The sequence below is a fragment of the Perissodus microlepis genome, chromosome 20 (assembly GCF_051167445.1).
Source record: "Perissodus microlepis isolate ML-2025 ecotype Zambia chromosome 20, ASM5116744v1, whole genome shotgun sequence".
Classification (NCBI taxonomy): domain Eukaryota; kingdom Metazoa; phylum Chordata; class Actinopteri; order Cichliformes; family Cichlidae; genus Perissodus; species Perissodus microlepis.
The window spans coordinates 35263093-35288253 of NC_140480.1; the positions used below are offsets into that span (position 1 = coordinate 35263093).

Below are 25161 nucleotides of genomic sequence, written 5' to 3' on the forward strand. Positions count from 1 at the left end.
TCAGGGAACTTTGACGGCTGCCCGCTCGCGATGTTGGCGCAGCCAGACGGACGACTTATCGTCCTGACTTTGTGTTACATAAGCTGCCCACTACCTGAATTAATAAGCCCAAGTCCTCCATCTGAAGACATGCTTCTTTTAATTAAGTGTGTTTGAGCCGCCTGTGTCAGGCCTCGGGGCAGGCGTGGATCCTTAACAGGAGCACGGCGCCGCAAATGTGTGCGGAACATCTGAATGATTCAGTTTTCATTAAAAACAGATGTGCACTTGTTATCCAGATGTTCTTGTCACGTGTCTGTTCCAGTGGAGTGTGTTCGTGTTAACATGGTTGGTGTGAGTCCCTCAACACTCAGATTATCCGTTTTTTCAGCTCGTGGATCTCTGTGATGTCACATAGACCTGATCGGGTCGGCTTGTGCCTGTGAATGTAGCTCGTAGTAACAAAGTGCTTTGATTGGTTAATAAAAGCAGATTTACCGAGTCAGGGACAGAAGCCACGCCCACCTGCTGTTCAAACCTTCTGTTCACAGCCAATCAGTGAAAAGTGTGACTGATTAACAGCAGAGTAATCATAGGCACAGCGTCACCACATGTTTAACCCTCTGTGTTTACTCCTGTATCACGTGTCAGGTAACCTTCACTCCCATTGGTAGTTCAGGTGGCCACACCCACTGTGCACCCTGCTCTCTGGTCGCTCCGGTTTCTTTGTTTTGTGGTTTGCTGTCAGTGAGCCTGTGTCGGATGAACACTGTCTGTGATGCAGGAAGCTCCTTCTGTTTCCTTAACCGTGAGACGTGCTGTATGAAGTGAGCCGGACACGTTTGGCGGCGGCTGCTGCTCAGGAACCGTGTGACTGATGAGACACACGTGTGCCCTCAGGGCCTCCACAGACCTTATCGGTTTGTCAGAGTACACACTGCGACATTAATCTCTAATTTAGGATAATCAGGTGTTTGTCTAAGCCCAGTTTACAGTCTCAGGTTAATGTCAGTTAATGAAACGAGCCTTTATGAAATCACCAGGTTTATTATTAGATTGTTGAACTGTAGTATAAACATTCCCACGGCGGCTGATTTACGATGCGCCCTGCTGTTCCCCGTACGCTCGGCCGTTGGGTGTGAGTGGGTGATGGATGCTGGCAGCCGGCTTCAGCAGCTCCGCCTGTCAGGAGGTTCCTGCCGCAGGTGACATCCAGGTGAAAGACCTTCAGGTCCAACGTGGAGGGTCAGGTTACGAGTAAGTCTTCTCTACGTGTCCTCGGTGAGTGAGCGGCGAGGCGTTTGATGAGGTCGTCATGGCCACAGCACAGTCATTATCCGGTGGAGCTGGAGCTACAACACTTCTGTTTAAACACCTTTAATGCACATAGTGGTGTTTTGGAACAGCTTGGTGCTCTCCTGGTGCAGCAGCACCCTAACCCCAGACCAGCCGTCGTCTTTAACCTTAACTGTCCAATCAGATCGTCACACCCAAACCTTGCAGTTTTTCCACCGACTATCATCATAAACTACAATTACTTATTTATATGTCATATAAATGGAACATACGTCGTCGTTTCGCGCTCTCTTTCTGCTGTTTGTTGCTGACTGGCTAATGATCATTTGGTACATGAAACCTGAGCACAGCCACAGAGTGTGGCAGTAACAAACATCTGCGCTGATTCTCGTTAGGTTTCTAAATAAAACCTGCATCCGTCTTCGTGTCTGTCTGAAAGGGCCAAATGTTTGGGAAGACAGAGATTCCTGAAAGCAGGGATGTGCTGGGAACAGAGGAGATGAGCTGCGACAGGACGAGGCCTTTCCTTCCGTTTGTCCGGTGGCTAACTCGATTAGCTTAGCAAAGGCTTCGGAGCAGATCCGGCTGCTCTGCTCTGGAAACACACACACGAAAACCAGCCATCTGAACACTTCTACACACACACAGTAACGTGTGGCTGGTACAGCTCTGGTTTCTAATTTTACTCCCACAGTGAAGCAGGCTGCTGTCAGTGATGGTTTCCAGAGTTCAGGGAGGAAGTGGACGAAAGAGACTCAGGACCCTGAAGGGAAACACAGAGATCCAGTTTATAACATGGGCTCCATCATGTGACCTGCTGGAACATCGTGGCGGTCAAGTGAGATTTTGTAGTTTTTCTTCTGGAAGTTGTAGTTCAGACACCTGCTGTCCCGTTACCGAGGAGTGTGAGGAATGTTTGCTTCCTCTGAGGTGGAGGAACGGGAATAGTGAGATCATTTGTTGGTCTGTAATGCTGGAACAAACAGAGAAGTCAATAATAAAGTCAATTCAAGTAGTCACAAATACCACAGAAGAAGAAGAAGAACAGGAAGAGACGCTGTTACAGGGCCTTCTCCATACTCAGGCTAACGTTGGTCTAACCGTCAAACCTGAAACCATCAGCACGAACACAAAGTGCAGCAGGTGACCTGAACAGGTCAGCTGTCAACAAAGTCTCAGCAGTTTCCTGCTTTTTCCACGAACAGCAGAACATCCTGATGGTTACTGTGGCAGCGCTAACGATGAAGAAGAAGGCCTCTCAGCTTCAGGATATGGGAAGAGTGAAGAATGTGTTTCAAATGGGTCTTAAATGCTGGTTTGGTGTAAAATCGAGGCTGACTGGCTGACCTGCTGCGTTCTGCAGAGGTCGTGTCGTACGCTGCCGTCACTGTTCCCTTCGTGCAGACACAAAGATGTCGTTAGCATTGTTGGGACGAGCACACGGACAGAAACAGATGAGAAGCAGCGCGGTTGCTGGGCGACAGCTGGACGCTCGGCTTGGTTTACAGGAGGAAATGTTTCAGCATGCATGAATTTATTTTCCACTAACTGATCTCTGCAGGGATGAGGAAGGGCTGTGGGTCGAGAAACCCGGAGCCTCAGACTGAACGATTTACACCACACCTTCCTCATTTGCTCCTCCTCACCACCTCCTGCTCCCTCTTCTTTCAAACCTTCACATGCTCCGCTCACCCTCCTCATCCTCACATCCTTCACAGCTTCAGCTGCTCTCCTCTCTGAAACGTCTCATTTTAATCTCCTCTGTCCGATTCGTTCTCCTTCCTCTCCACTTTCTCCTCCTCTTCGTCTTCCGTTACTCGGAGTTAATCTCTCGTTTCCTGCCATCTGTAACGACCCATGGAGGTGTTTCTGATGGGACGTGTTGGTCAGTTTTCAGTTTGCATCCTTACTTTAAACCACAGGTGTGCTTGCCTGCTGTGGAGTAATCATGCTTCCTCCTCCTCTTCCTCAGTTTCTCTAAGCCGCCTCCGTTGTTCTTTGGTGGAAGTTAAGGTTTTCGCTGCTTCTCTCACTCTTCTCCTTTCCTGTTAAAAATAGACAATAGAGGAAGGAGGCTGTTAATTATTCATCTGAGGTGCACTATACTGTTTTTACACCTCTCATAATCTTCAGTCCTCCTCGTCATCATCGCCATGTTGAGTCTGGGCTCAGTTTGGTTTTTCTGAACATTTTTTGTTCAACGTCTCTCGTAGTGATGGAGAATCATTAGATTACTTTATTCTGCGTGGGATGGTTTGTAGCTCATCCATGTTGGTCATTAACCAGCTAGCCCTAAAGCAGACAGTTAAGGGTCGGATCTGATCCTGAAAACCATCAATTCTCTGTAATTTGGAGGTCTTAATGAGACTGACGCAGTTATTCTCGTGGGTCAAACAGCTAAAGTTAGCTACTTGTGTTAGCTTACCTGCTGTAGCGTTAATAAGCAGGCTAAGGCTAGCATATGAAATGAAGTGATATGATGTGGTGGAAAAAAGTCTTTGACCAAATTTGACTTTAGTGTCTTTTTATCTGTGTAAGAAAACAGTGCTACAGTGCTTGCTGCTATTAGCTAAAATTAGCTAATAACAGTGAATGGAGTGGCCTCCGTGAGTCGGGTCTCCAGTGGCTAATTTTAGCTAGCTTCTATGCTAATGTAGACAAATTGCTACCTGCCTAACTTGGCAGCTAGCTGGCTAACTGTACTGTGCTCTCTGTCTCAACCCTGTGTAAAGCCTCTTTAGCTCTTAGCTTGTGTGGCGTGTTGGACTGTGTGTGAGTCGGTGTTTTGCTGGGAGCCAGTGGGTGGTGACGTTAGCATTGAGGCACTTGGACCATAAACGTCTGATCTGTTTAATGTTAACATAGTAAATATGACAGATTTGTTAAAAAGCAGACAGAAGGAAAGGCAGATGTCGGTCTGAGCATGGACGCAGAGGTTAAAGTGTGTTATTGAGTTTGTGCGATGGCTCCAAACCCTGTTTCAGTGTATCTATCAGGCAGGAGCGCTCGAGTTCATTTGTATGGAAATGAGGACGTCTCATTACTGAGAACATTAATAAACAACACACACACGAGGAGAAGAAGCAGTTCGGGTTAGATACAAACTTGTCCTGTTAATAGTGATTTCCAGTGTGAGCCACAACAACAAAAACTACACAAATCCACGTTAGCGTTAGGCTGCTGACGTCATAGATGCAGGATCACGACCTTCAGCCAAAGGCAGGAGTTGTAGCCCTCACACAGAACACGGATTTTTACTTCCATGATTTTGTTGGATTTGCTGACGGGAAGAGAAATCTGGAGCGACCTTTAACCTTTCAGAGACGCCGCACTGTGATTATTCCATCTTTAATCTATTAAGGATGATGTCCTCCATGTTCAACCAGCTCTGAGAAACGACTGCTGCTTGGTTTCTTTTTCACGGACATCGTGATCCTCGTCTCGACTTCATCAGCGTTCTTCAGTCTTTATGAAGACGACATTTTCTGCACTCAGCGTTTTTAGTTTCCAGCAGTGAGCAGATTTGAATGAGACACTTCTACCTGCTCATTAGTGCTCAGTGACCTCCAAATAACCTCACTGTCCCCCCAAACTGGAGCTCCGCCTTCTTGGGTGCTCTGTTAGTACAGTGACCTCACAGCAGCCATATTATTGGTCACATGATGTCATTAAAATGCTCCAAAAAGCTTCAACAGCACAAACGCGGTCCACAGGTAGCCTAGCAGCTACCTGTGTCACCACAGGGGGCCACGCCCCTTATCTTGTCAGCAGGTGAGTTATGTTAGCATTCTGCTCTCGTACAGGTGAAAGCAGGAAATGATCTATAGAAACAGTTTGTACTGTAAACATTGAACATGGGACTGACTCAGTGCTGCCTCTGCTGGCTGTCAGAGGAACTGCAGGTTTGGGTGCTTTTATACTGGCTTCATTCTTTTGCTGCTTGATGGCACACAGAGTCAGAGACACAACTTCCTGTCCGTGCACATCGCCCAGATCCTGAGGAAAGCTGGACGTGTGTAAAGGTTCTGTGGGAGGAGCTGAACTGTCAGTCACCTGAGAGCTCAGTGACATCAGCAGAGCGAGCCTCTGGTCTTTAACACACCTTCTTGTATGTGTGTCAGCGGCGTGCAGGGACTGTCCTCTCTGTGGAGCTGGGCTGCTTCCAGTGAGCGTGTGCAGTCGTGGCGTCTGCAGCGAGGATGCTAATCCAGCACGACGAGCCCGAGGAAACTCCTCCTCCGAGAGCTGTCTTTAACAGACAGATGTGGGTCAGTGCTGCCACACAGACTCATGCAGGAGCACAGACTGCATCTTTAAATGGAAACCCTGGATTCCCCTGCAGTGTTTCACCGTTTTATTTCATTATGCAGCCGCAGCACAAAGTGCCTCAGCTTTATTTCCTCTAACGCTCTGATTTAGCTCCAAAAGCCCAGATACACGCTCACCGCTGCTTCTTGGTCCTCATCATCTTATCAACAGTGGCTCTGTGAGGGAGGAGAGCACCGTGACCTCTTAAAGTTTCATTTCCACTCAGGTGAATATTAAATACAAGCCCACTAATATTTATTGAAGCCCTTTTTGCTTCATTCATCCTGAGTGCATGAAAGCTTTTTCATTTTCCGCGTGAAGCAGCTGAGATTGATTCCTTAGATCTAAACATCTCAGTTTAAACTCTGCCTGCACCCCGACCTGCCTTCTGTGGGAACACTTTAGAGCAGTCCATGCTAACCGCGTCACGTGAATCAATGCAGATTCAAAAACGACATTTATATGAATGCATCTATGTTTTAGCAGCACGCAGGAATAACCCGTGTGTTTGTGCGTTTGCATCTGTGTTGTTGGCTTTACGTCATTCGTGTTCTGCTGTCTCGTTATTAGCTCAACATTTTATGCATCGTGTTCCTGCTCCGAGTTTTGACGTCACTGCGATGTTTCTGAGGTCTCTGCTCCTCGCCTCAGTTTGTAGAACATCAACCTTCTTGGCTTGTTGTCTGTCGTCTCCTTGAATATGTCCGTAACAAGAAAAGGCGGTCGTAGTGCCTGAGATCTAATTATGGAAAACGCCGGGATCCTGAGATGCTGATCCCAGCTTTGCACGTGTGTTTGATGGCTGGGACACAGTCAGGAGTAGCTTCGCTGCTGACAGGCAAAGCTAATAATCATCTCATTAAAATATAGCGAGACTCGAACCGCCTCACATAACGTGGCACTGTGTGCGCACACGCTCGCTGTTTGGATCCCAATAATTCTGACTTTCATGTCGGGCTCGGAGTGTGAAAGCATTTGTAAGAGAAACGCCTCAGCGTCACCACCCAGCGAGGTGTTCATAACCTGGCAGCTCACGCTTCCACCTGTCTGCTGTCCACCAGCACGTTAGGGCAGGAGTCTCCATCCTCCAGCTCTTCTGGAAGCAGCCCCTGGGTCTGCTTCTGGTCTCCTTCCCAAGAAGAACCTCCCAGAAACACCTCACCTGGGAGCTATCAGCGTGGAACCATCTCAGCTGCCTCCCTTCAGTGTGGATGAGTTCCTCCTGAGCGGCCGAGCTTGAAGGCTGACCCGGACGCTCTCAGAGGAAGCTCGTTTGTGCTCCTCATATACGCGATCTCATCCTTTCAGCCCCACAGCTCGTGGTCATGGGTGAAGGGGGGGGGAGCTGAGGGTCTGCGCCAAGGCCACGGATAAGATAAAGAAGGATTATTTTGATCTGTGACTGTTTTTTTTTTGTGGGAAAAGTCGAGTGGAGACCAATTTTAAACATCACTTTAATTAACCCTTTATGACAGGTCGGAGCGGGCGCGCTCCAAGTATTTTTAAATCCCAGTAGCTCTGCAAACGCGTAAGCTAGCGCAATAATTTTTTTTGCATATGAAACCGGAGGAGTTGTTCTTACATGTTATGCATTCAGCTTGTCCTCGGTCAGGGTTTCCTTCCACATATAGCTTTGCAAAAATTGCATAAAAAGCACTTGCAGCAACAAAAACATAATATTCCAGACACACGTTTGCCGATCTGATCAGCTGTTCGTAACACTTCCTACATTGGAATAGACGTCAGCGCGAACTATCGCACGTCCGCCATGACCTGCCCGAAACCGGAAGTGACGTCATTTTCACGGGAAATGTAGTTTTTTCCTACAGGGCATTTACAGAGATATGCTGGTGTTTTTAGAAGTTTATTCCGCTTTTTTGCAATTTACGGAGTTACTATGGACCTAATGCAGACATATTATTAACATTTGGGATATAATGGTTGTATTGATGTATAGCAACTTGAAATGCTCCGAAAAACGGCACTACAGCCTGTAAAAATACAAAGATAAGCTCTGGCGGACTTGGTTCTTTGGTAGGTCTTAAAGGCTTAATGTCCAAAGACACGGTCTGTGACCATTTTAAAAAATCAGAATAAGCAGGATTGTAATATTAATAATAGTTTAATGAGATCTGCTGTGTTTCCCAGCGTTCTCCGCCTGAGCCGAGGAGTATTTGAGGTGGAGGAAAAACAGCTCAGAGAAACGTCGGCATGCCGCTTGTGCTGCTGGCGAGGCCTGCAGGTGCTGCTCGTGTTGTTTGATTTGGCATCTCACTCTCGCCTCCTGCTCGCTGTTTGCTCTGATGTTTGGGTTAAACCACGGGAGCGGGCGTCATGGTGGATCCCACGGATGCTGACATCGACAAAGAGGCAAATAAAGAGATTAAAAACGGTTTCAAACGGCAGGTAAACACAGTTTGATTCATCCAGGTGACTTTAAACAGGCATGCAGAGTGCTGTGGGCTATCAGCAGGGAGGCGGAGCAGCTCATTGGCGAGGTGTGTGTGCTCGTGGAGATCACAGACGTGACTCGTGACACACGTCCTGCTTGGGGGCTGTTTCTTGTTTTTCTCTAATAAATCTTTAGATTGGTTTGTGTCACTAACGATGCATCGTCGGCTGAGAGGAAACGTGTGTGATCCTCGTCTATCTTTCATCCGTTACAGAAGACGCCAAGAATATTTGTTAATGTGGAGATGGACCGAAACCTGCCTGCTTGTTCCTGGATCTCAGATTCAGTTTCTCTGATGATGTGGTGTCAATTTAAAGTAAAAGGGAAACACAAAGTGACGCGTGTCATTTACTCACAGAGCTCGGTTCGTCATGAAGCTTGAACCAATCGTCTGCTTTAAGTTTGCAGACAAACTTTATGGAACAGTTCTTCTTAAAGCAACACTTTAACTTAAACTCCTCCTGATCTCCCGTCATGGATCACCTGCTTCAGGGCTGGATGCTCGCATAAACTCGCTTTGTGAGGGGCAGCCAATGGGAAGAAAGTTTTCTTGGAGGAGGAGGAGCTAAATCAGCTTGTTTCAGACAGAGGATGAAGTGAGCAGCTGCAGGGGGGCTCAGTGTGAGTTAAAGAAGGATTATTTCAAACTGTGACTCATGCAAAGCTGCTTTGGGAGAGAGCCAGAACACAGACGGGTAGAATTAGGGCTGGGCGATATATCGAGTTTTTAAAAAATATCGATATATTTTTATACGAGATATAAGATGTGACAATATCCTTTATATCTTTATATCTATGTTACGTTATAATTATAATTGTGGAGCCACAAGTTTGCCTCTGTTTCGTCCACTTTTGTCTTTAGCAACGTTACTCGGCCTCGCCTCTCCTTCACTGAACACAACTCCCCCTCCTCCCCCATCGCTTCACCTGCAGGCAGCGACAAGATGGACACGGCAAATCTCCGTTAGCGAGTTACTGCGCATCGCCCCGTGCGTGGGGCGGGACGGCGTCAACGTGTTAACGAGCTAACCACGCTAACGAGCTAACCGCGCTAACGCCATGCAGCCCAGACCCAGACCGTGAACTGATTTTATGTGGTACACGGCGCTCAGCAATCTGTCAAAAAATGTTTTAGTTCGACTTTGATAAGCGACGGAGCTGCACCGCTTGATGGCTTGTTGGAGCATTACGGCTACCGAGGAGCCTCGCGGAGTGATACGTGCTGTGCTTCAACGTAATGTTACCGTACTGTGTGTATAAGGACCATAAATGGCACCTGTAAGAGACACGGTTACAAAGAGGATTTCAAACTCCAGGCTGTCAGTCACGCAGTAGAAGTTAAGAGCAGAGCAGCTGTGAAATCTTTGTTATTATGCTCAGCGTCTGTTAGTTTACATTTTGACTGCACAGTTGTGAGCTCTTTGTTATGCACAAAAACAACAGTTTTCTTTTATTTATGGAGCATTATTGTTTAATAAATGCTCATAATTCATTTTTGAGTAATTTTTTCATGTGCATCTACGCTGTATGTTAATAAAAGTGCCTGTGTGACATCTGGGACACAGCTGTGACTAAGAGCTCTCTGTTTGTTCTTACTTTATGGCTTAAAAATATATCGAGATATATATCTTATATCGCCATCCAGCTAAAAAATATCGAGATATGAATTTGGAGTCCTAGGTAGAAGTTTAGTTTTTGCTTCTTTCGATTTTGGTCGTTCCCACAGTTGGATTACTTCAGATTTTATTATTCCAGATGTTTATTTTTCGTAGCTTCAGTGTGTTTTTCTCGTCAGGCTGATGCACCGATGCATCGGCGCCGCTGATTTCCTGTGTGTTCTTAAATATTCCCGTCTCTGTAAATGTCAGCAGTACTTTACACCAAAGCCTCGTTTGCAGCGGTGCACGCATCACTACATGTAGCCGTGCTTGGTTTGCGAACGCGATTGGCTGAGGCTGGATGTGTGACCGTGCTCTGTGTCTGTGTTTCTCAGGATGACAGTTCAGTGAGCAGCGAGGAGGAGGCCGAGATGAGCGAGCCCACGTGGCTAGCAGCCGATCTGGGAGCAGCGTCTGACCTGAGCCCATCGAGCCGCGGAGAGAGGATGCGCCACAGTCCGCAGAACGCCCACAGCAAAGAGGACGACGGTAAGAGCGGCGTCACGCCCGCCCGAGTGCTGCCGCGCGGCCAAAATGGCGCTGCGTTTGTGGAGATGATGTGTAGGTTTCCTTTGAAGGCGTGCGGATTATCTGAAACATGCATGTGTGGACAGAGCAGATGGTGATCAGAGAGAAAAGCTCCTGTTGTGTTCACTGCTGTTAATCCCTGCAGCGGGTTCAGGAGGTCACACCAGATAATGTGCTGCGCTGAAACATCTCGCTGAAGCTTGTCACCTCGTGTGATGGCGGTGCGCCGGCGCCGTCTGCTGCTGAGTAAAGTGATAGGAAACAGGAAGCTTTCCACAGGTGGGCCGTCCTAACGAGGAAACTGAGGATGTTTTAGAGGCTTGCTATGATTGGTGTGTTTGAAGCCAGTGCAGCAGTCACATGATCCTCTCACACCTGTGCAGTTGTTCTGACATCACTTTGAGCTACGCCCACCTGAAAGACCAAATAACGCCTTCTTCCACCTCCTGAAGACGATTGTGTAGTTTTGAGAGCTGCTGAAGAGGACGACGCGTAGAAACTTCAGGTGGAAGTCGGCAAACATTCAGCTTCTTGTTCCGGCCATGCTAAGCTAACGCGCTGACGTCCTCAGACTTGAGCAGAGACCTTAAACCAAACAGGAACTTTATTCATTAGAAACAACGTGAAAGCTTCATCCTCAGTGTGACGGAGCAGCCTGGTGTCTCGCAGGTACTCTGGGAGTGATGTGGCTGAAACATCCTCGAGGAGTTTGTCTGTGTCGCACCTTCACCTGTCCTCCTCTTTCACATTACTCCTTTAATGTGTCCTCCTGCTGACAGGCGTCCTGCTGTGAGGAGCGCTCACTTTGAAGACACTCGTCTCCTAATGCTGCAAGAATACAGCAATTACCTGCAAGCCTGTGTGTGTGTGTGCGCGCAACTCATCAATACACAGCACTGAACACTGAGTCTGATGTGAGGAGGGTGGCTGATCTTCATCAGTCTGGCTGATCTTCATCAGTCTGGCTGATCTTCATCAGTCTGGCTGATCTTCATCAGTCTGGCCTCTTTGCTGCAGGAGGAGGAAACATGTTTGTGATTAAACACTTAATCGTGGCTTTTTCCAAACAGTAACCATCACACTAAACGAAACTTTGTGTAAACTGAGATGTTTGCGCTCTAACACACTTTGATCTTTAGTGGATTTCTGTTTTACTGTGCGTCTATTTCTGTATCTATTTACCCCGTCCACGATTATTGGGTGTGATGTGGATTGGAGGTCATTATTTTACAGTCTAAATTTATTCTCTTCTTCACTTTAAAGACATCCAGTGGGGCCAGAATGGATTCTTTGCCAGGCCGATAATGGTCCCCGGGCCTTATGTTTGACACCTCTGCTCTGTGGTATATACAACAGTAGTATATTGTCCCTGTGGGCTCCATGCAGGAGGCCGAGCTGCAGAGCGCGTAAATGATTCATTTATCATGCAGTGTGTATTTGATCAGACAGGAAGTCAAAGGCCTGAACAGGAAGTCGGTGCCTGCTGTCCTTATTAGAACGGTTAACGAGGTGCTGTAACGTGCAGGGACGATGATGATCATTTTTCACGCTGTTTCTTGGAGACGCCGCGGCGCTGAGTTCTGCTCAGGTTAGCTGTTAGCATATTGTTTGATGCGTGATGTCATAATAAAATAAAATCCACCAACCAATGAGGCGCGCAGGTGGAAGCATCATCAGCGCTACAGTCCCTGTTTCGCCTGTGTCTGTGGTGCTGGTGGTGGGACTGTTTGGAGAGCATTGCATTGTGGGAGAGAGGCAGCTGGAGGCGGCGAGCTGTGAGCTGTGGGTGGCGGAGTGTACAGGGCCTTGTTATTCAAAGGTCAGTGTGCTGCCTGCACCTCGCATAGACGCCAGAGCAGCGGCGTAGGCGTCCAAATGCCACCGCACTCAGAGGAGCGGCGAGGGTGAAGTGGCTTCCTGCTAGAGTCCGATCCAAGAGGGAAGCGGGCAGAAAGCCCCCCCGGCCTCTAACGCACACCAGGAATCTCCAACACGCTCGGGGGGGGGGGGGCCTCCGATCGCCATCTTCTTTAAAAAATGAAGAAATCCTGATCGTCTTTCACGTCAGTGCGAGGGCCCGTCTGTGTGCTGCCTGTCAGTTTACCATCAATTGTTATCACGGCCCCGCCCCCGGCGCCCTGTAAAGGTGTCTAAGAGCAGCGGCGGTCTCCTGCTGCTTCTACACTCTCATGGAGCTGCTCTTTAAAGTGAAAGCGCCACTATTTTAAACTCGCGTTACTGCGAGCGGCGTCGGCGCTCAGCAGCGGCTCTTTGCTCTGACAGCGAGGAGATGGAGGAGCTGCAGCCAAACAGCTTACGCTTGATCCAACTCGCCGTGTTAATATCAGGTGGGCGTTTCCTCAGCGGCGAGCCATCAGCTTGTTTCTGCACTGCAGACGGTGCGCCCGCCGTGTTCAGGAGCAGCCAGTAAATCACCTTTAAAAGCTTCTGAGCGCCACCTCGACTTCTTTTCTCCTCCGCTCGGCTTTACGGCGGAGGTGGAGAGCTTTCACGATTGATCCAGACTGACGGTTTGACACCTGCCGCCGAGGCCGGCCGACGGGTTCAGGAAAAACAAGCGTCGACAGACGATTGCACGAAGCAGCCAGCGAGCACGTGCGGTATCTCAGCGGGAGGTTAGAGGCGTGTGAGTGGCCAGCATCAGATTAACAAAGAGTCTGAAATAAGCTACTATGTACCATTTCTCACTACTTAGACTCAGCCATGGTTAGTGGGTGACTGAGTTTAAAGAAAGCAGCAGCACGATGTCCTGATGAAACCAACATGAACGCAGGCGTGCGTTTAAAGAACGTGTCATTCGTCGTGTGTTGTATGAATGAATCATGTTGGTGATTGTGGGCTCTGTCAGGACAGTCGTGCTCTGAGGTCCAGAGCGTGGGCTCCATCCAGCTGTTTGTATCTGACAGTTGTGATATGAGAGCCGGTGGCGGAGCAGCTCTGCAGCAGCGTTAACCTCGACTCGGGCTGTCTGTGTAAATTTATTCAGCTGCTGGAGGAGACGACCACGGCCTGAGCTCTCCCTCGGTCATCTGCCGGCGCTCTCTGAGAGGCTGCTGCCCTCTCCACATCACGCTGCCTCCGAGGAGAGTGCGTCCCCCTCATAAGTGGCCCCTCAACTGCCTCTCGTTTCTGGCTGCTAAGCGTCCTCTTCATCCCTCCCCCAAAGCCACATCCACACCAGATCCTCTGCTCTGCTGACCCCCCCCCCCTGAGAGGCTCCCGGCTCGTTCTGTGGGCTGGAGGATGAGGATGAAGAGGGCTCGTCAGGAGATGGAGTTGACATCACAGATCCTCTCCAAAGGGGACGAGCTGAGGGTGGAGACGGGAATGGAGACGGGGCAGGAGGGATGATGAGAGTGACATCAGGAGGAGGAAGGGAGAGCATGAACCCGAGGAGAGCCAAGCCAATATATTGATCACATGACACACTGGGGTGGAAGCTGCTGCTGTTACAGATGTTCCAGTAAAGTTTCCCTTTTTTGTGAAGGTGCTGCACAGCTTCATGTTGAATCAACCTCACCATGAAACATGAAGACACAGCTCAAAATGATCAAACTGCTTTTACTGCCACGACAGATCCACGGCTGAGTCGCTCTGTGTTACGATCATTATAAAACACTCCGTAGCGTTCGGGTTTCAGACTGCGACGACAGTTCAGTGCCCAGTAAGGGGACGGCTTCTCCTTCCTGCCAGCTGTTGTACCTGTCAGACTGTGCAGCGTCCTGCACGAGCGAGGCGAGCGCTCAAAGACATTTGTGTTTCTGACTGAGGAGAAAATCGAGTGGAAGCGACGTTTTCACGCTATCCTGTGTAACAAAGCGTCTGCGGATTAGAAAAGCAGTTATTTAGGCCTCAGTATGCAGATGCTTACTGACACGAGGACTGCTGGAGTTAAGGATCCTCGATATCGTCTGATCAGATCAGATTTGCTCAGCTCCATCTTTGATCTGTTTCCGATCATTCACTGGAGGAAACTTCAGAAGGCGCTTTTGCCACAGCAGGAACCATCCTGGTGTCACCTGCAGACTCTGAGCAGACTCCTGAGGTCTACCCAGAATGCACTCTGTGAAGTTTCCTTCAGTGAATGGTCAAACATCAGGGTGGTGGCGCTCTGCGTCACAGGCACGAAGCTGCTGCAGGTTATTCACGCTGACCCGTAGCACAGCTCAGATGGTGCTCAGCTCTGGGAGCATGTCCCCTTTAATCACCGCGGATCAGACGCGCTGGAAACATCATGGAGAAGGAGCGACCCGCCTCAACGCAGTGAAAGTAACTAAAACACAAATGTTAAAACACAAAAAGGAGAAGAAATCAATAAAGATGAAGAGTTTGAAATGTTGTAATTGTGTGTGTGTGTGCGTGTGCGTGTGTGTGTGTCCCTGCTGTGCCGGCTACAGTCACTGCTTAATTATTAATACACACACACCTTGAAACTAAAACATGCTAAGAGGCTGTGCAATTAATATTAGCTCCTCCCCAAACACACACACACACACACTTTGTTAGGCTGGAATGAGCTCGTGCTGTGTCTGAGCACAACCTGTTGACATGTTTGTATTGTCTGTATTGAGGTGTGTGTGTGTGAGAGTAATTAGCTGCAGCCTCCTGCTTGCCTGTAATGAGCTCTGTTAGAGACTCGAACCTCGACACCCTTTAAACAAGCGTCTGACTAAACCTGCTGAGCTCTCAGAGCGGCGTGGGCTTGCAGCCTGCTGTGTGCATGTGTGTGTGTGTGTGTGTGCGCGTGCGTGTGTGTGTGTGCGTGTGTGTGTGTGTGTGTGCGTGTGTGTGTGCGTCTGTGCGTGCGTGTGTAAGTAAAGTAAGTAAAGTGTGCGTGTTAGTCCCCATAGGGAAATAGTTCATCTGCATTTAACCCATTCACCCAGTGAAGCAGTGGGCAGCCACCAATGCAGCGCCCGGGGAGCAGTGTGTAGGGACGGTACCTTGCTCAGGGGTACCTCAGGGTAGCCGTTCAGTGGAGTCGAACCCCCGACCTTCTGATCATGGGGCCATCACTCTACCTACTGAGCTATCCCTGTGTGTGTGCGTGTGTGTGTGTGCGTGTGTGCGTGCGTCTGTGCGCGTGTGTGTGTGTGCGTCTGTGCGTGCGTGTGTGTGTGTGTGTGCGCGTGCTGCACTGTGGGATGTGGAAATGGCCTAATGGGGTTTGCAGCGGCGCTGCAATTTTCCCAGCCCATTATCTGGCGCTCACTCTGAGGCTGAAAGCAGCGCTCGGGTCACTTATGAGAGGATTCTGGGAAACGCAGACGTCACTAATAGAACAAAAAGCTGATGGAAAATGTGTTAGATTCACTGCTCAGAGGAGTCTTCATCACTCTGTGATGGAGCAGAGATGGATCAGCTGCTCTGAGCAGTGTCACTCAGAGAAACCAACAAACCACCAACACCTGTTTGCATCATCAGGGGCGTGGCCTCTGTGACTGACAGGTGGATTGGGACACGGGCGGCTGTAGCTGCCAGCATTTTGAATGGCATCGTGTGACCAATGACATGGCTGCTGTGAAGTCACGAACAGAAGGCGGAGCTCCAGCCTTTCAAGGAGGCTCTGCTAACACGTGGCAGCGTGCGGCTGACGACCATCTTTTCTGGTTTTTATGTGACGGAGAACATCACGCTGAGCCCGGGAGCCGGAAACCTCGACCGGTTGTTGTTCTGCTCTCTGTCGTCTTCGGCGAGCGATAGAGGTGGTCTCACATCTGCCTGACCTCGGGCCGCTCCGGGGAAAGGCCTCTCTGCAGATTCGCCGTTCCCCTCCGAACGCTCCCGTGACCTTCGCCCTGTCACAGACGAGACTGTTTTCGGTCTCCGTCTGATTGCGTGCGGTGGAGAGCGATGCTGAGTAACAGGAAGGAGTGTTAGTCATCGCTGGACTGTGCGGTCTCACACACGCCGCCATTGGCTGCTTTTTTCACTCCTGAGAAAGGAGAAGCTACCTGCATGTAAAATATTTCACATTTTCATATCACACGTTTCACAAGTCCAGCAGAGGAAGAACCCGAGGGTGACGACGGCGGCGTCAGATGTTCTGCACGTGTGCAGTCAGAGCTCGCTTCCTGCTGACCGCGTCCTTACTTTTGGCGTCTTCGTTGTGCAACTCTGATTTACTGCACGAGTAAAGACGAGGTGAACGTTTGTCCACATCGCCGTCCTCGCTCTTATCTGTGAGGCCCCGCAGGTCACCCCCCAGGTGTGCCTCCTTATTTTATTACACTGCTTTAAAGTGTGTGTGTGTGTGTGTGTGTGTGTGTGTGTGTGTGTGTGTGTGTGTGTGTTCTTATTGTTTTATGGTGCAGGTTCAGACGACGTCCAAAGGTTGGCTCCATAAAGTGTCCCAATCTGAAATTTGTACCCATCGTTATCAGCTGCCCCCCTCAGAGGGAACATAACCCCCCCTACCCCCACCCCACCCACACACACACACACAGACACACACACACACACTCACAGGTGAACAAACACCTGTTTGTTGAAGTGGGTGAGGGGCGCTGTGGGGGAGGTTGACAGGAAGGGGGGGTGTAACGAGCTGAAGGATGAGGTCACGAGCGAGTGTGTGGCGATGGCGGCGTGTCCGAGCATCAAGGCCTGTGATGCTTTTGTTCTGCTGCTGATTTCATTAAAGGCTCAGTTCAGACCCTCAGCTCGCCGACCCTCAGCTCGCCGACCCTCAGCTCGCCGACCCTTACACCGTCAAATCAAACGGGCAGCCCTGACGAGGTCCATCTCCAACCAATAATTGTGACGTGCGAGCTCCACCATCATTCAGGTGCTGGTCCGCTCGCTGCTGTGGGCGGAGGCTGGCGTCCTGATGAGATTCTAGGAGCACCGAATGTGACCTCCACTCCTCGGCTGCAGCAGAAATGGTGGGTGGTGTTTGAGGGCGGAGGTGTTGGGGGTTCAAACAGCTTCAGTGTCACAGCAGTGTTTCTCATGTCTCCTGAGCTGCGGCGTGTTGGTGAAGAGCTCATGCTCGTGTCGGCGGGACACTGATGCCCGTCGCTCCGTCACTCGTGCTTCCTCTGTTATCCCGATGAGTCGTTCGAGGCCGCGAAGCCGCTCGGCTCCAGCTCGTCATGTTCCTGTGTTAATGCTCCGCCCTCCTCATCGCTCTCCTTTGTTCATGTTTTACTTCTCGCCGTGTGAAAACACGTGGATACGTGCAGAGTCGAGGCCGCTCAGTCGTCCTTCGGCGCTCCGGCATTGTTCTGTGAACAGAAGCGATCATACGCTCAGGTCAGCCTTTGTGGCGTTGTGTTGTCTTCGCTCCTTTTCTCTCTGTTCAATGTCGTATCTATTCACGCAAACACAAAGTGCGGCGCTCGTGTCCTCCCTCCGCCCCCGAGCGCCGCTTCCACGCAAGCTTTCTGCAGCTTTTACTCTCAGGAACTTTTTCAGGGACGTGAAAGTTGGTGTAATGAGGTGAGACACAGAGGGTCGAGGTCCTCGGGGGTCGTTGTCCTTCCTGTCTCGGGGGCTCAGGCTGAGCTCTGATTGGTTCCAGGACTGCTCGTCCACTTCGTTCTGAATACGATGGCTTGGTTCTGCTTTCATGTGTCAACGGCGCCTTCGGTCGTTAGAATCATGTGAGTGTCGCGCTGTTCCTCAGGTGGGAGCATCAGGACCAGGTGAGGCTTTCTGGCGGATGGTGGGAGGTGCTGTATCTGCACCAATGAGAAGTGAGAGCTCACAGTCAGATTCCTGCTTTCTCTGAGGCGTCGAGCTTCAGCCCACACAGAACCGCAGTTTCATCTCCACTTCCTGTCTTTGATCGAGGATCAGACCACATTTTATCTTCCACCTCGACTTCATGGTTTCACTGTTTCATTTATCTCACACACACCCCCCCACACACACACACACACTCACCTACCTCTGTGTGAGTGTGTGTGTGTGTGTGTGTGTGTGTGTGTGTGTGTGTGTGTGTGTGTGTGTGTGTGTGAGTGAGTGTACAGACTAAAGGCGCTTCATTGAAGCCTAATTTGAACTAAAACTGTGATTCTGGTTCCTGATTTGTGCACTGTTGTTGTTGTTGTTGTTGTTGTTGTTGTTGTGACTCCAGTATAAAACTCCATCAGGTGGAGGAGCTGGGCTGGGTGTCTCTGAGTCCATCAGGATGAGTTTGCTGTCGTCACAGACGGAGGTGAGCTGTGACAGGCAGTCAAGTTTTACAGCGAGGTCATAAAGTTTGGTAAAGTGTGTGTGCAGACAGCAGATGGAGGCTGTGTGTGTGGGTGGATGTAAATGCAGCGCTGTCTCCAAATCCTGCTCCAGACTATTGAACCAACGGCGTCTGCCGCTGAGAAGCAGCCGCTCTTTATTCTCCTCCGGTTTATGTCTCTTTGATTTTTTTATGTCCTCTGACCTCCGTCAAACACTTTACGACAAACTTTATGAACAGCCTGAACTCCATTCCTCGTATTTGACTCCTTACATTTCTCAGAAGTTTTCACATAAAAGTCGAGACGTCAGATTAAAGCGGCGAGGTCCGCCTCCCAAACTCCTGACCGTTTCTGGCTGTTTTCGGATGCATGACGGCTAAATTTGAGCCTCTCGCTCCGTTTGTGTGTGTGCCTTTAAAATGAGTCTGTGTCGGGGTTGATGTGACACACGTTTAGATTACAGCCTTAGAAGACATAATTAAGTCATAATTTAAGATGGACACAAAGTTTTATGGAGGGGAATAAATACAGCGCTGTATTTATTCTGTGTAAATACGGAGGATGTGGGACTGTGGAGGGGGCGGGGTTACAGCAGAGGGTGCCAGGTTGGGATATAGTACCCTGGGGTGAGGTGTGGGTTGATAGCGAGGCCTTCGGGGTAGTTTGGAGTAGATGTGAGGCGCTGGAGGAGAGAAAGGAACGAGCCAGCGAGAGATACTGGATATATTCATCAGCTCTGAGGGGGAGACGGGGGCTGACTCTGGAGGGGGTTTGGGCCATATGTGTGAAACACAAGAGCAGATTTATGAGCAGCAGAGATCAGAATCAGAGATGGTGAAGGTTTCCAGGATAAATGAGGCTCGAGGGGCGAGTTAGGACCTGATACAGGACTGCTGGGAAGAGAGAAACCTGGGGAGGTGCGAGGGATGCAGAGCCAACTGCAAAGCTAGCACTGTGTGTGTCTGTGTGTGTGCATGCACATGTGTGTGTGTGGCTGATGCTGCGGGAATGTGTGTGTGTGGGAGTGGTGCAGAGAGCGAGGTCGAGGAGGAGAAAGACTCCACAGTCTGTCTTTGTAAGTGTGTGTGGGAGGGAGGCAGGGAGGAGCTCCCAGCATTGTCTTTCACCTCTCAAGGCCGCACACACACACACACACGCACACACACACACACACACACACACACGCACGCACACACACACGCGCACACGCACACACACACACACGCACGCACACACATGCACACACACGCACACACACTGAGACGTGTGGAGGACAGAGAGCTGAAGCGATGAGTGGGGTGGAGGAAGGAGACGTGAGGATGGTTCAGATAAAAACATGGCGGAGGGTTAGGGTGTGTCTAACGGCTGCTGAGTGGCGCTCAAACCACAGACCACGCCTGAGGATGGACGCTACCTGAAACGCTGTGCGGTCAGGTTTGTGGATGAGGTTAAAACACGCCCCTTCGCACACGTCGCGCTGACGGCTGGCTGTTTGTCGTCATCCCAAACTCCGGTTGCCTAGGTAACCCTCTCATATGTTTACCTCCTGTCTTTTCTCCTTCGTGCTCACTTGTGAGTTTCCTGACCCTAACGCCACGCTGCCGCTCGCTGCCGCTCGCTGCCGCTCCAAAGATCAGTGAGTGTTAGAGGAAGTGAGCGAAATCTGCAGCACGGCTTTGTCCTCGGGCCGCTCTCCACCTTTACCCAGGTGTAGAGATGCCCAGCCCCGCCCACCCGGCCCCGCCCACCCAGCACTACATATGACAGCAAAGTCTGATTAATTTCAGTCAACTAAACATGTGTGTCTTATTGTGAAAGGTGTCTGCTCCCCTCTTCCTCTCAGGCGTCGACATTTCGTCGTGTTTTAATGAGAAGCTAGCCGCACCGTTTCCTGGCGGCAGACCACACATGCACGTCTAACCACCAGCGCAGTCCACTACGCAGCATCTGAATGTGCTCCTCGGACAAACGTTACGTGGCTGCTTTTGTCTTTGAAATGGTCACATGGGCTGTGGAGGTCGTCATCGCAGCGACCTCTGGGGTTCTTTCATTGGTCGATTTCGTCTGAGCTTCGCTAAAAGGACACAGAGCTCGCTTTGTTCTAGAAAACACTGAAAGCCAAACATGCTGTCGGTGCAACAGCCCTCGTCAGAGGCAACAGGAAGTGCGAGTCAGGATGTGCACGTATTACTGCGAGGTTACGCCATCAACCCCACCCTCGGTCTCAGGTGAGTCAAGCTGCGGGTTTAACACGTGTCGCCTTCTTCACGGCGGAGGCAGGAGAGGAGGGAAGAACTGCAGTTTGGATAATGAGAGGAAGAAAGTAGGAGGCAGGGAGCAGCAGAGGTGGAGATCAGAAACACAAACAGAATGATGATGAGAGAATTTAAACGGGGAGATAAAGGCAGGAGACGTCAGAGGAATACACCAAGCGCTGACTGATGCCTCTTTGATTTACATACTGCTGCAGAATAAGGAGGAGTACTTTGAACCGTGGCCATGATAGATGTGCACTTTGGTATGCATCTTTGAGATGATGCAGAGGAAGCCTCAGCACCAAAGGGAACCAGTGTGAATCACTCTGATGTTAGTCTGAGAATCAGACGTTCCTGTCCAACGAACAGCGCTGACAGCAACATCCTCGATTCACTCAGGAATTTCCTCTGTAAGATGTCACAAACTAGATGATTCTGCGCTCAAAGCGGCAAATTCTCAGAGCTCAGAGGGAGCCAGCGCAACCAGGTTCCTCTGAAAATGGCTGTGGTTCATTTATCAGCCTCTAATTGAAGGTTGCTGCTGATGAAGACCAGCAGAAGAACTGAAGATGAGTGTGGACTCACGCTGGTACGCTGCCCTGTGACACTGGTGCTGGTTGATCGGCTCAGCATGACTCTGTTAGGCTGGATGAATCTGGACAAGTCAGGTTGTTAGCTTGGTTCATGAAGTACCTGGAAAACAGGCGCTGACAGTTTGGGCCAATCAGCCAACAATCGCTAGCTTGTCTACTTCAGCGTGCATGCTAGCTGTAGCTTGGTTTGGCGTGCATGCTGGCGTTAGCTGATACTAGCTCTGGTTTAGCTCGGGTTTAGCTCTGGTTTAGCTCTGGTTTAGCTCGGGTTTAGCTCAGGTTTAGCTCTGGTTTAGCTCTGGTTTAGCTCGGGTTTAGCTCTGGTTTAGCTCTGGTTTAGCTCAGGTTTAGCTCTGGTTTAGCTCGGGTTTAGCTCGGGTTTAGCTCGGGTTTAGCTCTGGTTTAGCTCTGGTTCTCTGTATAATATTACCCAGAATACTGTTGCTGTTAAAAACCCTGTTAGTGGATCCCCACGGCTCGTGTTTGCACCACCTTGGGTGGTCTTTGCGGAAGTTACTGAACCCTGAGGTTCCTCTGATGCATCCATCAGTGTGAGTGAGTGAATGTTTGGACAGATGAAAGTTCTTGTACTTTCTTCTCTACCAGCAGCTCACAGTTGAATCACTGCACAATTACTGGTCTGTTCCATTATAACTGTAACAGGGATGCTGTGAATGTAAAGCTTCCCGTCTAACTGGTCGTAGTTTGAACTGTGGAACATGTCAGAGCTTTGCTTTGTGTCATCGTTTACCGTTGGCTGAAGTCACTGCTGCCTCCGATATCACGTTTAGCAAACTAGCTTTGATTTACACGAGACAGGTGAAAGAGCGCCTCAGCTTCCTCTAATGTTGGCCCTGCTTCTTCCTGCTTCTTCCTGGTTCTGACCCTTGTTTGCTGTAGTGATTAATGGACTGAGCTGAGGCTCGGTGATACTGTTTGGTGCTGACAGACCCGCCTGCTGGCTGCTGGAGGCAGGCTCAGAGTCTGTTCACACATCAGAAATAAAGTTTTTAACACAAACATGCCGGGAATTCCACAAAATGCCGACATTGTGAATCCTAACCTCGATGATTTCAATAATGTCACACAGGAAGAAGAAGACATTTTTCAGAAAGACGACGTGTTTCTCAACAAGTCTGCAGCTGAAATCACGTCTTTAGTCTCCGTGTCTGGAATCGTCTCCGAGCTCGGTGCAGAGCGTCAGTCTCGCACAGGCTGCTGCGTTTCCTTCCATTTATAAAGAAAAAATCAATTTTAAGCTCAGAAACAAAACTGAGACAAATCAGATCAGTGAAAAGGCAGCAGCACTGAAAAAGCCTAATGATGCTCAGCAAGGAAGTCATTATCTTACATTAGACAAGTTTCATTGATATAAAGTCACTTTGTCCCGCCTGATGGGAGAATACGAAGGGCGAGAGCAGCCCACGGCTGGGCGGGGCAGACACGAAGCCTGAGGGAGAAACAAGGCAGAGTTTAACTGCAACCGAGTCGATCTGCTCGCCGTCTCCAAAAGACGAGGAAGAAGAGAACGAGCCGGAAACAAGAGACGTCCCGGCCGGATCCTCAGGAGCGGCCGCTCACCGGCACACGTCAGCTCCACATCAGTCGTTCATGTCGAGCCCCAAAATCATAAAGCAAACCTAATTTACCATAAGTCAATACAGCCCCCGGCTGCAGGTGGTGCGTTTACGTGTTTCTGTAGAACACGGACACGGCAGCGCTCAGGAGGACAGTCCACCTGCTTATAGCGCCATCCTCACACCCGGGAACGTGAAGACACATTTGTCTGCGTCAGGTTTCATTTGGGATCAGCTGGGAAAAGTCAAACCTGCACCCGTCACTGCGTGTGTGGTCTCGTCACAGCCTGAGACACACACACAGCAGTGATTTAAAGCTGACCAATGACGGAGCAGCTCTCATCTGGAGAGGTGATGCATGAAAGCGTGCAGGTGTGTAACGAGAGGACACATTCACTGCGTCAAACGCAGGAACGCTGACGACGCTGCCGCTCAGGGAAGTAGGTCATCGGGGCAGTGATGACCTCGCTGGCTCTTAACAAACACAAACAGACACGAGTCACGTGACTTCCTGCTAAAGCTGCCTCGCTCAGCAATGAACAGGCTGACGGTGGACGCCTCAGGAAGGAGGAGAGAGGATGAAGAATAAACAAACAACCCCTCCCACCCAAATGTAGAAATCAGCCTGCTGAGGAAGAGGATGGGGGCAGAGCGAGGGGAGAGGATGAAGGCGAGGGGGAGGAATCATGTGATCGAGGGAAGAGCCGGGACGTGTTCTGCCAGGCAGGACGAGGCATTCGGGGCCTGCAGGAATTCTGGATACACGTTTCAGCTCGTGTCCACTTTCATAAAGAGATCTTTGTTTCTGGTGTTTCACACTTTCAGTTTTCTTGTTTCCTCTGTTATTGTTATTATTAATAAATTATTAATACATTTATTAATAATTGATTATTTATTATTAATAACTCATCGTTAATGTTGGGGTTAGGCCATATTTCAGTAAGCAGCGCCATAAAGAACAGAATAATCCATCAGTGATCAATATTCAGATTTCTTTCCTCAAACGTGACTTCAGATTCATGTTTTCCTGCTGAGACTTTCAAAGTAAAATGCAGGGGAAGACATGAGAGGGTTGGAGTGACGTCGGCTCAAACGTCGACTTCCTGTCCGCGGTAACGTTGTCGAGGTAAGCTCTGCTCTCCACGTGTGTGACATCGAGTCAAAGCGCCTGCTTGAGCCCCGCCCCCGCTGCATCTCTTCCTCCATCCTCCTCCTTTGTCTGGCGCCTCCCTACCCTCACCCACTCAGGAACATGGACGGCTCCCTGTAGGCGGTTCCTCCTCTCACAGAGGAGGTGGAGCCTCCGGAGGTGCAGGTGGAGCTGTGAAGATGTTTCCATAATGTGAAACGTGTGATGAATTATACACAGTCGAGAGATAAATGTGGCGCTCACGCGTGTTTTTAAAGCCTCGTGTGCTTGATCCCAGGCCTCTGTGCAACAACCCGTATCACAACAACACACACACACACACACACATTAAAAATAGCCTCCAGTATCAGGGCCTCTGTGTCCTGATTGAATCAAACCATCTGTTTTTTAATTAAACTGCAGATTTTATTGTTTTTGTATCGTTTTACTTCAACACAAACCATCAGAAACCATCAGAAACCATCGGGTCAGTGATAGATGAACCCACGCCGTGCTGCGTTCAGGGTCTGCTGTACGTGTGTTAACTGATTTCCTGTTGGTGTGTCATAGCAGCTCGGAGATTACATCATGTGGTTAAAAACCGTTAATGTCAGAAACTCTGATGTATTGTATCTGCAAGTCCGTTTATTTGTCCTAAAACCTTGGGCTGTGCGATATGACAGCTCGACCTGTGTGAGGTGTTTCAGCTGGGCGTCGTGTACCTGGAGTCGAGTGTTTTGACCGATGCATGAAACTTTTCATAACCAAACCATGTCCGTGCTACAGAGGTAGCCCCGGTTTAGGAATAAGGTCCTGGCTTTGTTTGGACTGGTCCTTCTGTTTGTCATCATTTCAGTTTATTTTGAAAAATGTCAACAGGATCTTCAGCTTTATTGTGAAAGGTTTATGTGGAAAATAATAAAGCGGACAGCAGAGCCACACGCTGGGTTTACCGTCGTTATTTTAAATATAAGAGGAAGAGAGAACGTTAAGGAATTAACACCACAGTGACCATCAGAGCCATGAAAAATAAACCGTAAACAGTTTATTTTGCGACACCACGAAACAAATGATAGCGTAAAAATGAAACGATAGACGTTTTCACATCATCATCTGATATATATCGTTATATCGAACAGCTCTACGAAGAACCGCCTTCGAACGAGGCGCCAAACTGCAGGGCCTCTG

The 25161-nt window shown here is 49.5% G+C and overlaps 1 protein-coding gene across 2 annotated transcripts in view; it reads left to right on the forward strand.

Moving 5' to 3' along the window:
• LOC146365069 (nucleolar protein 4-like) overlaps positions 1-25161 on the forward strand; it is a 102692-nt gene that overhangs the window by 48974 nt on the left and 28557 nt on the right. For both annotated transcript variants that reach the window (XM_084917880.1, XM_084917881.1), the window contains one exon: positions 10029-10182. In XM_084917880.1, the coding sequence (XP_084774006.1) occupies positions 10029-10182 (154 nt within the window). The remainder of the gene's footprint in view (positions 1-10028; positions 10183-25161) is intronic.